Raw genomic sequence first — 12,836 nt, 5'->3', positions numbered from 1 at the left:
GGGCCACAAAGATGATCAAAGGACTGGAAAGCCACCATATGAGGAAATGGGGAGAGAATGGGGCTTGTTCAGCCTTGAGAAAAGGAGGCTTAGGAGAGACCTTATCACCATGTACCACTGTTTAAATAGTGGCTACAAAGAAGATGGAGACTCTCTTTTTACAAGGAGTCACATGGAAAAGATGAGGGACAATGGGTACAAGTTACTCCTTGGGACATTCCAATTGGACACAAGGGGGAAATATTCCATTAGAGAACAATCAGCTATTGGAATAATCTCCTCAGTGAAGTGGTGGATTCCCCAACATTGGACACTTTTAAGATTCAGCTGGACAGGATGCTGGGACATCTTGTCTAGACTGTGCGTTTGCCAAGAAAGGTTGGACCACATGATCCTTGTTCTCCCTTCCAACCTGGTATTGTATTCTATGATCCAGAGTATCTGGAAAGGAACATTCCAGCACCCAAATAAACTAGTCAAAAGCTTTGTTGACATCACTGTCTTAGTTAAAAACATCACTCCTTACTAATACGGTAATGTCAGAAAAAAAACCTAGAGCAGATGTAATTACACTGGCATAGCCTGCTTCCTGTTGCATCTTTTCCCACTAACCAAACTTGAATGAGCTCTACTATTTAGCTTTGGCTTTCTAATGAAAGAAATCATTACATGATTGCTCTGTTGTCATCCTACTCCCTGCAAATGACTTTTTAATCTATGAGCCACCTCCATCAAATTTGTAAGAAGTGTAGAAATACTGAAAATAATGTCTAAAAAGCTTTCTGAATATCAGCAGCTGGAGACAACAGAGCAGATTAGAGTCTCCCCTAAGGAGAAAACACAGAGCCACAACAACTCAGCCATCCAGTGCACCCCCTGCACACATCCCAACTAGCAGCAGTCTGTACTCTTTCTGGCCAGCTGACAGGGTCACAGGGGAAGCTGAAGCAAGGTTAAACAAAAAAAGCAGAGCACAGGGGACACCAGGCTTCATTAGTTCTGCTGCTGTGGATTTTTTTTCCTGCTTTGGTGCAGCTATGTAGTATCTTCCTGGTACAACTAAAATAGCAGGAGCTTAAGGGCAAATGTGACCTTATATTATCTGTTTCAATGTTATTTTTCCTTCTCATTTTTTTTCTCTCCTTCCTACGTTTGTTCCTTCTCTCTCCGTCTGTTTTTTCCCCACTTCTGTTTCAAGCCACTTAAGTTAGAAGAGTGCTGCACTGCTTCATCAGCCTCTTTTACAAACTCCCACCCATCAGTTCCTCTATCTGCCTGTACTTCCTCTATTCTGTGTTTGCTTGTAAAAAATGGTAATTCATTGGTCACCAAATACATTTTTATTCAGCTATCAGAAAAAACTTCTTCCTGCTTCCCCATACAACAGTCTGTCTGAATTATTCCAGCAGCTGAGACAGGGCAGTGTAATCAGATATCCACCAAAGTAAAATTCATACAAGCTACCTTTCCAGTCTTTGTGCCAAGCAGCAGCACATTTTGCTTCCTGCAACAAAGCACAGAACTGGTACCTGCAGGCCAAAGCACAGGGAATGCCACTAACTGTTGTATGGGCCATGTGTTATATATCTTCTGCCGCTACCTGGCTATAATACATATTTAAACCCATGCTAAGCCCACGTACTGTATTGCCCTGGCAGTCTGCAAGCTGCTGAGACCTGACTGTCACGCATGCGCCGTGCTCTCCTCTCTTCAGGCAGCGCTCACAACACACCCACTGGGATAACACAGCGGGAGCAATCACGCAACCAGTATTTTTCACAAAGCTACCCTCATCTTAAAATGGAATTGCAACCATGAAGAACTACAGGTCCCGGCGTGCAATGATATTTTCTACTCAGCAACAAGCTCAGGAGTGCAACTGGGGCGAGAATTTTGTCATACTGCATTGCTACTGAAGAAAATACTAAAAAGCACCTGAGATCTATCATACGTATTTACTTCAGAATAACTTGGGTGCTTTAAGTCCACATCCTCCTTAAAACTAAAGAGTTTGGAATGAGAGGCAGGGAGGATTTTATATTTTTTTTAATACAATGAAACTAGTAATTTTTTTAATTTCAAGTTTAAATTTAAGAAAAGAAACAAGTTAAGTATCACAACAGCACTTTACAAATCCATTCCCAGATGACACTTCGAGAAAGCAGTAGATTCTTCTCTAATTCGCTTTCCTAAATATTTCTTTAGCATCGGTATCAAGAGTCTGAACAACAAGAGGAATATGATCTCCTGCGTACCTGGATGCTCTAAACTAACACACATTATATAATAATTAGCAACACAAAATTGCTTTTAACTGCTTCATACAGCAACAAGAGCTCTGCCAGGCAGAAGATTTGAGTTTTCTCTCAACAATTTCAAAAAGTTACATGAGCTATCAGCAGGGGGTTGACATCAACAAAAGGAACAGCTCAAGCTTGAGATGGAATCCAGCCAGAATTGCAGTCATCTCCCAATAACTCATCTCAAAAGATAAAACACCCTAATTACGAACTGGTCTAAATTTAGAATTAATTAGAAAATGAGGTACAATATTGCAGTTTCAGACAAGCTTTTTTTAAGTGACAGTTAAACTGGCATTTTCAGCTCATGCCCATATTTTGCAGCTTTTAGGAAGATGTATCTCGAAATGGAAAATTTGTCCATTTCTTACTTTAAAGACTATTTTTAAACTCAAATTTAATTTCAAAAATTAATTCAAATAAGCATGTAAAGGAAAAAAAATACCCTTATTTCAGTTATACGGTCATATCGGGGCACAAGAGAAACAGAGGGTTGCAGCAAAGGTGTTTTCAAATGGTAAAAGAAAAACCTGCTTTAAGGAGGACACATATTCAAACGCTAATCCTGTAATCCCTTGGCTGGTTATACTTATATGACTCTTCTCAGGTACATTCATCAACAAAATGTAGGGATGGAATGGAAGTAACAACCAAAGGGATTTGGCATATCTCTGGCTTCTGAAAGATTATATCATTAAATAATACATTTTAGTATATTGAGTATGCTTCCAAGACACCTAAGCCAACATAAATATGAACATCATGACCCCACTCTGCCTTATGCTGGCAACACAGCTCATACAGTGTGGTGAAATGAACCTTGTTTAAAACAAACAAAAAACCCCTAAACTAAGTAGCTATATTTTGAAATAACTAATGGCATGATCACCAGTTCTCTTGCAAGGGAAGAAATGAAGATATACATTCAAGAGTCAGGCTGGACTGCAGAAGCCTCAATTTGGATGAGCTTAAAATGCTGCACAAAAAGAGTCATCCGCTCATCCTTCAGCCCACTGGCAGTCTAAAGCATTCATGGTGATCCAGCTCCTATAGATCCAGGTGTGAATGTGTTATCTCATGATCTCACACTCTGGAAAAAAACTGCAAGGTTTCATTTCCCTTATTCTCTCCTGCATTTAAGAAACTCTTCTGGTAAACAACACTGCAGAACATTAAGACAGCAGATGCACATGGAACAGCAGTTTCATAAGTAGAGGTCTCAGAATAGTTTGATATTCCTCTAGCTTTCCAACTTTTATATTCTTAAAATAGCAATCAGCTATGTTACAAGCCAGAGTGAAGATGGGAGGAATTACAGTATAAAAAATAACTGGTTATAGCTTTTCTGAGCAGGGAAACAAAGAGAAGAACAAATGGGCTAGGAAAACATATCTATCTCCAAGTGTGCACTGGAAGCATAGGGCTTCTTCAGGTTTTTTATGTCGTCCCAAACACTAAATGAACACTACCATTATCTAGTGGCCATCAGGGCCATGGTGACCCAGAAGTCTACATTACAAGGACAGAAGGCTTCTGAGCAAACTACAAGCGACAAATGAATGTCACAGCCCTCCCAGTCACCGTGCCTACCCAGAGGCGCTCTATATATTCATTCCACTCATCTGGACACAGATGAGCACCCAACACAATTCCTGTTCTTCCTTGAACTAAGTGAAGATCAACCCCGGATGCCACAATCTCTGTTCAAAACAAATAAGCATGCATACATTCTTGAACTCAAACATATCACAGACCTTTAACTCGAAGTCATTAACTAGAAGACATTTTCTAGCTATGGGAATCACTGCTTATTGCAGCCAAACACAGTTCAGGGATTGTCATCCATAAACTGAAACTTGCAGCTTCTACCTACTCACCCCAGCTGTTGAGCTACATAGAATAGTCCTGACTGCCCTCCTAAATCCCAATCAGAGGTGCTCTGGAGGAAGAAAAATTGCTCGATTTTCTTATATGGCATGTCTGTCCCATACAGAACTGAGCAAGTACAAACTATACCATGATTTCACATGTACTCAGAGTATGTAATAAACCTCATCCCCGCAATGCTCGAGCCTTAGTGTTTTACCCAGTGAGTCCATTTTATTCTCTTCTATTAGCCTATTGATTAGACCGTTGGCTTTCTCAATGGTGCAGACAGCAACATCCAGGGCAGAGAAACGTCCAGCAGGAACCATGCTTCCCATGTAGCCTTCAACTCTCACATCCACCTCCTGAAACAGCGCCTGTTTTCCAAGAATACAGAATGTCAGGCCAAGGTTACAACTCCAAATTCTGACCAATGCCTGCTGGAATCACATAAAAGCCTGCATCCTACAACCACAATTCCTAGTACTTATAATGCAAATTAATCAGACTAAAGCCATAGCTCAGCCACATACTGCTATTTTTTTTTCACTATCACTTTTTTCTTTCCAAAGCAGAAGCCACACAGAACACATTGCAGGATATAGTGTACATAAGTAAGAGACGGGGACAACATTTTTGTATAAAAACATTTACTATTAATAAGGTTAGAGAACACACAGTGCAACAGTTTATAATACCAGTCAGTTATGTGGAAAGAAGCCTTGCTCCTGAGCAATCCTGGGCAAAATTCAAATGTAGAACCGCAAACACAAAGATGTCACATCTCCCACTGAAAGTCAAGAACTGCTTCCTTTCTTCCACAGCTTATTACTGCCGTGCCAGCACTTCAGCACATTTCACATTGCATTAACAAAAGGTACAAATGTTTGAACCAGGTGGGTAGGATACCATATGATTTCAAGTATGTGCAGCTACAACCAAACCTTAGGCCAGGAGTCGCAGAACACAACATCACTATCCTCCAGATTTACAAGATTAAAGCAAAAGCATGTCTCCATTATCACTACAAAGTAGCTTTTGCACTCAGATTGTAGCACTTCCTCGCAATTCGCAAGGTTAAAATACCATCTCAGTTTATTAACACCCAAAATGACTTTAATGTCAGAAACTATAACAAAAACACTGGCTAATTTTGTGTTTGTTTTCAGAAGTTGTTTTTACTTTGACATATTGGCTAATGGAAAAAAGTGTGTGATATGAAAAGTCTTTCAAGAAAAAAATATATTTATTTTAAAAAGACTGTTCCAGGAACTGAAAAAATTCAATAGTAAATAAAATTTTCAAAGGTATTTATATGTCACATTTCTGTTATCATTCAGTTCCAGTAATTTTGTTTTTAAATAGCTGGGGTGAGGAAGCCAAGACATAATCACATTCTGTCAGAACAAATTTCCAGCAAAGTGAAACCAAAGGCACAAAATTCTGGTGGAACACCCTAAGGAAAGCTAAAATATCCTTATATTATTTCGGATAATGTTGACACCTTCCTATTTGTACTTTTTCAAATACAATCTCTAATTAGAAAATTGCTTTAAAGTTTGTATATTATAAAATCTGTAATTAGATGCATGTAACAATGCCTTAAAAGTCAACTCCTTAAAATTCTTCCAAGTTTCCCTTTTTGGTTAAAACTTTCATTTTTTAATCTCCAACTTATAACGAGAGCGAATTTTAAATTATCTACAAATCCTTTCTGAAACAACTCCGCAATTATTTTTTTTCCTCAAATAAATGCAAAAACTCTAACTGCTAAAAAAAATGTGACCCAACAACTACAACCCAAACATTTGCCTTCCTTGAAGGCTACTTACCTGCAGATAACATTTTTTCTCCTTGGCCACAGAGACAAAGGGAAGGATGAAAAGAGCTTTCTTACGAGTCTCCAGGACTCGCTTCAAAATGAGCAATTCTGCAACAAGAGTCTTTCCAGCACTGGTAGGAGCTGAGGGGAAGGTAAAAAAAGAGAAAAAAAAAAATTAAAAAGTTGTTGTGTTTGTGTTTTGGTGGGGTTTTTTTAATTAATTTTTAAAGGTTAAAAAAAAAAAAATAAGAGGGCTTATCATAAAGCTAGCATAGAAAGCAGTTACTGCATAAATTGGGGCAGGGCTCTTCAACCGATGCCACTCTCCCACAGCAACAACCCCATTTGCAGTTAACCCCATAAAGGGTCAAGAAGACTGCAAATTATTTATCCTCTGGCCTCTTCCACTGTACTGCCAAGCCTTGTGTTCTCATTTCTGCTCCAGAAGCAACAGCAGCTCAGAGATCAGCAAGGGGGAAAAAACCCAAACGAACAAACAAAAAAACCCACGCAATACAGTCTCTCGGTTGGACAGGAGAGCTCAGCCACTGCCTTACTGACCTAGCCCATAAATATATCAACCCCTGCTGTTTGGTGAGCATTGCTGTTTGCCATCCACAGAAAACCATAGAGGAGATGCCACATACCAGGAGACACCAGCAATCAGGCTCAAAGTCTTCTGGAACCAAGTAAATACAACTCAAATCCAAGCCTAAGAAAATCACCCACCCCTCTTCTAAGTCCTTCATCCTCCCAGTGCTGTTTTACTACCTTCTTCCCATGGAGAACAGACACGCAAGCTGTCATATCCCACAGATTTCTGGTCCACCAGTCCTACTTCTCCTTCTGCACCCACCCCTCCCCCATACACTAGGTGAAGAGAAATGATAAAGGGACTGAAAAAATTCAACAGTAAATAAAATTTTCAAAGGTATTTATATGTGACATTTCTGTTATCATTCTGTAATAAAAAAGAGAGTCTCATCATTAACTGACTCCTAATTATCAGTTTCTAAAGGACAATTAACAGAGAAAATAGGGAAAAATGTCTCTCCTCCCATCCAAAAAGAAGTCCATCAAGTCAGGTCTGAGGTACAGCAATGGAACAGGTCTTAATGGGGTCTCTTCATAAAAAAGAGGAACTTGACCTTTTTATCTGCCAGAACAGCACCCTTCAGCACCGATGTGTTCTTGTAAATGGCACTGGGAAAGTTAGGGGGGACTGGTTTTGTCAGATGTTTGCATACCTGAGTAAACTAGGTTCTTCCCTTCCAGAACTTGTCCAAGCATTAGGCATTCTGCTTGCCATTCAAACATCTGTACTACTCCCAGGCTGTGGTATTTCTCCAGAACTGCTCTGGGAAGACCCCAGTTTGCAAGGAGCAACTTGTCTGCTTGGTCTTCAGGAACATTTACCCGCTGATATTGCCCTTTGGGAGGAGAAAATGACAAAATTAAGAAGTCAAGTATCATCCTTCAATCTGAGGTCACTTACGTTATATACCTAAAAGCCAAACTTCTCTACGAGCTCCTGTATGATAAGAAAAGGTAACAAGAAACTATCTTCCTAATATTTTTCAATATTTCCTATGGATGTTTCACCATACTTATCTCCTGACATCACCCAACCATTAATAAATACATACTCAGACTTTCAGCACTGATTAATGTAACAGCATTACAATATATTTGCCATGTCATCCTTATCCAGACTGCTTCCTTTTTAAATTCTTGCTACAGAAACTTCAGTAATCCCCACAGATCACAGAACTGCCCCGTCTTTTTTCTTGATTAACAAACGAATCAAAAAAAACAACATAAACCAAAAAAGCAGCTCAAGCTACTCTGCACATTCAGTTTATAAACACCGGTTAGTATCTTCACATTTCCAGTTTCTATAGCTTAATTAAGTTCCTTGCTGCTTATTTCTTTATAACCCTAAATAATTTTGTGCCAGCTAGATATTTCCTCCTCCTCTCTTTTTCCAAATCATTAAGAAAGCTCAGCCTTTTTTGTCCCTTCTCTCATCTGAGACAGAAAACAGGTTTCTGATCCACAGTAATGTCTCCCCTATCACCCATGACTATACAGTTCCCATAACAGGATTTTGTGGAAGTCAAATCAGGATGAAAAACAAGTTTGTGTACTGACTCTACTGTACCCATTCTTCTCCTGGCACATTCAAAAAATTCTAAAAGAAATTTCCCACCATTGTTGACAGCATAAGGGCAGGCTAGATCAGAAATACTAGCATGCATAAGCAGACAGTATTTTTACTTTCAACATACTAAAAATTTCAGCTGCCTTCTTGAGGCTAACCCGAACCTAGCTCTCACTGTTGCATGGCCATTCTCCCCCGCACAAATATAAAAAGAAGATAATACAGCTTAGCTCTGAAGGCTTTGCCTCACTTTGTGTAACCAAGGTACTATACAAATACCAAACAAGAAGCTAAGCGCCATCGGGAGAGATCAGCAGTATGACACAAAGCAGAACTGGCTTCCCAAGTGGAATCTAGAGGCTATCAGATTTGTTTATCCTAAAATGTGACTAATATGGCAGAATTAGGATTCTGAGTCATACAAAGAAAAATATACCTACATGATGGCATCTCAAGCTTCTTTCCTAATATTAAACCCAATGAACTACATGTAAAAGACAGATTAAGGATTACGTGATTCTGCTGTTTGAAGAACATTTGTAGACTAGCATTGAACATCGGTTTGAAAACTTGTGCCTTAGGGCTTCTTAAAGATCTATGTACAGAAATATACCACTACACTAAACTCTTTTTTTGCCTACTAGAAAAATGCTAATAAATAGTCAAAATGAGGAAGATACACACTGTTGGTTAAAAACACTGGGCACCAGATTTCTCTGAAAGAAAACTCTTCCAGAATGTGGGGCCAGTTGGGCACAGGAGTGCTGCTTACTAAATCATCTTTGAGGAGTTGTCCTGTGGAAATATGTACATTGCCTGGCTCAGCTCCATTTGCAGGAGCTGACAGACTGTATCTTGCAGAACAGAATCACATCAGGGAGAAGATGTGACACGACTGGAGAAGAGGCCAAGAGATGTAAATGTTTTAAAGAGTTACAAAAAATCGCAGAAGAGATAGTGACAAGATGTTATATTAATATCTTGATTTCAGTTGTTATGTACATCTTGATGCAGTATACATCTACATATCTCTCTTGATTCAAGAGTACAGTAAACTGGTAAAAGGCATTACCTCTAGAAGTATCACTTTAAGTAGTCCTGGCTGACAGCAGGACCACTTTATATGACATTTTGCCACAAGATGTTTATGTAACACAAGATGTTTATATAATATCGTGTAAATACAGGCAAGATGTCATATTAAAAAGCCTACTACACTTATCTGCTTTTGCAGGTATCAGAGCACCAACCAGGACCACTTAAAACGATGCCTCTAGACACAATACATTTTATCAGCTTACTGTATTCTTGAATCAATTTAATAACATAGGTAAACCTTGCCTCACACACCGAAGAATACAGACTATACTGATCGTTGTATTACGGTAGCACCTAGAGGACAAATCGAGAATAAGGCCCACTGTCTAGTGGCATCCGATGAAACGACCCCGACTTCAGAAGTGTTCATAAAACATACATTTTCTTACCTTCCTCAACTAAACAGTGAACAGGGCAGGAAGACCCTTCCATGCGTATTTAGTTCGCTAGCGCCCTCGTTAACGTACGCACTGCCCTCAAGGGAAAAAGGGGCGAAGCGCCGGTGCTCCCGCCCCATGGCAGCGAGTCGTCCTCGGCGCAAACGCCCCTCACGCCGGGCCTGGAGAGACTCAGAGGGTCCCCAACCCCGCGCAGCACCGCCCCGGGCCCGCCCGGTCCCACCGCCGGCGGGAGGCGCCTCAGCGCCGTGTTTCCTCACGGGACGGCGGCCCGCAGGCCGAGCGGGGCAGGCCGAGCGGGGCAGCCCCGTTCGCCCTCCCCGGCACACCCCGACCCCCGCTCTGCGCTGCCAGCCCGAGAGAACGGAAGGGAGGGGAGGGCTGCGCCCTCCTGCGCCGGTACCTGCCGAGCCGGTGCCGGGGCTCCCGCTGCCGCGCAGGGAGAGATCGAGGCCGGGCGGGGGGCTCAGCACAGTCCGGCAGGGAGCGGCGGGGCCGAGCGGGACCACCCTCCCCGCCCCGCGGGAGGCGGCCGGGCCGCCCGAGCTGCTGCTGCGGAGCCCCGCGGCCGAGGCTGTGGCGACGCCGTTTGGGGTGACGGCGCCATCTTCCCGCCGCGCCATTCAAATTCCAGCACCGCCCCGCGCGGCGCAGTACGGGGCTGCCCAGCCCGGAGCGGCCGCTGGGCGGCTCTGGGGCCCCGTACGGCGGGGCAGCTGCCCGGCAATGGCCGCCTCCGTGTGCGCGGGGTGGGGGGATGGTCCCGCAGCAAATTGGGTCTCCACGGCATCCTTGCACGCCCCAGACATCCGGTCACGCTGCGCGCCCACGTAATTTAAAACTCTTCGGGGATTGCTACATCTGTACGGTGAAAGTAATGGCGCTAACTCGCTTTTTACACTAATTACAGTTCTTAATTACTGTTCTTTCCCAACACGGAACTAGCTTTCCAAGTGCCACACTCACCTTTCTAACAAAGCATTTGTATGAATAAAATGCCAAGACAACATCTGAACTGCTAAAACAGTCATCCAAATCACAGACTACTGGTTGTATTTGTAAAAATAAGCAGCACTCAAGAGTATGTTATTCATGTTGTACAAGTGAGAGACAGAGGCAATAAAGAAGTGCTACAGGATGTGGAAGATGAAAATCAGTGAGATAGAAAGGCCAACAAGAGAACCCACCTCTGACCACCCTTTCCCACAAAAACCCTCAGTGTCACTCTGAGTACCACCAAATCTGACTTTTACGCTGGATCTCAGCGTAACCCCCCACAGTTTAAAAGTTCTGCTTCAACAAAACAAGAGAGCTGCAAGCACACAGGCTTATAGAGCTTCTTCATCCTGGCATTAAGACAGACTGATAGACAGGGAACAGCACAAAGGACAAACAGCCTTGCTTTCTGGTTTTAATGGCTGATCTAGCCAAAATAATCTCTGAAGATTCTAAAAGAGTAGGACTAGTTTTAACTCTCAGTGAGATGAATATCAGAAGCAGTTCTGTGAAAATTCTGCAATATCACAAAAATGCAAGTGTTTGTCCATCACTTGCAGAAGTGCTAAGAAGCACAATACACAGCAGTTAACAACAGAGGGGAAAATAAAGGCTTTTCTAAGTTGCTTTTAATTTCAATTTAAGAAAACATACTAATCTTTCAAGAAATATTGACATCTAAGTGTGAACATTTAAAGTGGTTCCAGTAGCATGAGCATATGCAGTATTATTTCCTTCAGTCCCTCAGGAGTGTATATGTTATTTTAGGTAACACACACAGACATGCTCCACTCTCCACACTCCAACTTTTTCTCCATGTTCTGTACATCTCTGCAGAGAAATGGATCACAGCGTGGGAGGCTGACTTCATGCAAAGCAGTGCCAGTGCTCATAATCTCAAACACATACACACACCCTCTCTGAGGCATCCAAGCCCCATGTCCCCCAGCCTCTCTTCTCACAGGAACAGGTCACTGGCCCAGAAACACTGGGAAAACAACTGGTGGTAAAAATGACTGGGGAGTCAGGTGTGGAAGCGACAACCTCATTTCCACTCGCCTTCCTTTGCAACAGCCTGAAGCTTCTGTACCCATCTTTGTTCTGTCTAATTAATTTCTGGCTCACGAGGATGAGCACGTGCTCTCATTCCTGTCATTAAAGCAATCTCTCAAGATTAAATGGAAGCAAAATCCTTTAAGAATACGGCTGTCATTTCAGATAATTACATTGGCATCAGTGTAAGGAATGGTCTAATGGAACAGTCAACAGAGTTAAATCCTCTTTCAACCAAGCAGCTGAAAGACCTTATTTTGTCATTAAAACAAAGTTTATAAATCCAGATGCTAATAGTAGGTTCTTCTATGTTTCAAAGCCCAAGCACCAGAAAAGTACAACACACATTTTTTTTTTCTAAAGCAATTATTTTAATGAATTCACACTTAGAGGATGTACCCATCTTGCTACTATATAGACTGAAGGTTAAATGCATTAAAGGGAAGAAAGGCATATTTAAATCCTTACTTGGACTCCTTGCTGCAGAAAACAATTTCCACAGCAGGCTAACCGTTTCCTGCATTAGTATTGAAAAAATATTGAAGAAAATATTTCAGTAAAGATTTCTACTTAGTAACAATATATAATTCTATTGCACCAGAAAAAAAGACCAGAATAAGTACTCTTGATATTTGAAACAGTCACAGCATAGACATATTTCACTTTAACATATATAAAATCTATTACTTTCCCATCACTTCATGTCCACTGAAGTACACTTCAGGTACTACTTGCAGCTTTGAAAAAGCTATTTAAAATATTAAAGGAGTCTTCTATCTCCATTTTACTCTTTTTTTTTTTTTTTAAGAGGAAAAACCATGTTTTGCTAACTGAAGATTTTAATCCATTAAAAATAATTTACAAAATTTGAGGATTGACTTACTTTACCAAAGTAGGAAAAAGGGCTAACTAGCAACCAGTCGAAGAATTTGGTTTCGCACATATGTGCACAGCTGGTTCATCAAGTCTCTGTTCTGTCCTTCAACCCAGTGCATTTCTACTAATACATCATTTCCTTCTTTCTTCACATTCATTAAACACTTAAAGAGAAAACACCTGCTAGTTTCTTTGGGACTTTGTTCTTTTTCTACTGTCAGATTGCTAGCTTCCTCTGAAGGGCAAGGTTCCTCCTTTGCGTCACT

The 12,836-nt window shown here is 41.3% G+C and overlaps 1 protein-coding gene across 9 annotated transcripts in view; it reads right to left on the bottom strand.

Annotated features, from left to right (window-relative positions):
• POLQ (DNA polymerase theta) overlaps positions 1-10,300 on the bottom strand; it is a 55,089-nt gene extending 44,789 nt beyond the window's left edge. For 8 of the 9 annotated variants that reach the window (XM_082043231.1, XM_082043232.1, XM_082043236.1 and 5 more), the window contains exons 1-4: positions 10,049-10,300; positions 7,236-7,418; positions 5,999-6,129; positions 4,387-4,543 (exon numbers count right to left, since the gene is read on the bottom strand). In XM_082043231.1, the coding sequence (XP_081899357.1) occupies positions 4,387-4,543; positions 5,999-6,129; positions 7,236-7,418; positions 10,049-10,268 (691 nt within the window). In that variant the 5' untranslated portion in view covers positions 10,269-10,300. Of the gene's footprint in view, positions 1-4,386; positions 4,544-5,998; positions 6,130-7,235; positions 7,419-10,048 lie in introns of those variants that run through there. The other variant, XM_082043238.1, reaches the window with a different exon arrangement.
• Positions 10,301-12,836: the final 2,536 nt, after the last annotated feature.

The sequence above is a fragment of the Streptopelia decaocto genome (assembly GCF_964273445.1).
Source record: "Streptopelia decaocto genome assembly, chromosome: 1".
Classification (NCBI taxonomy): Eukaryota; Metazoa; Chordata; class Aves; order Columbiformes; family Columbidae; genus Streptopelia; species Streptopelia decaocto.
Note: the sequence above shows the minus strand (reverse complement) of the source record. Positions and strands in the feature narration are given on the sequence as shown.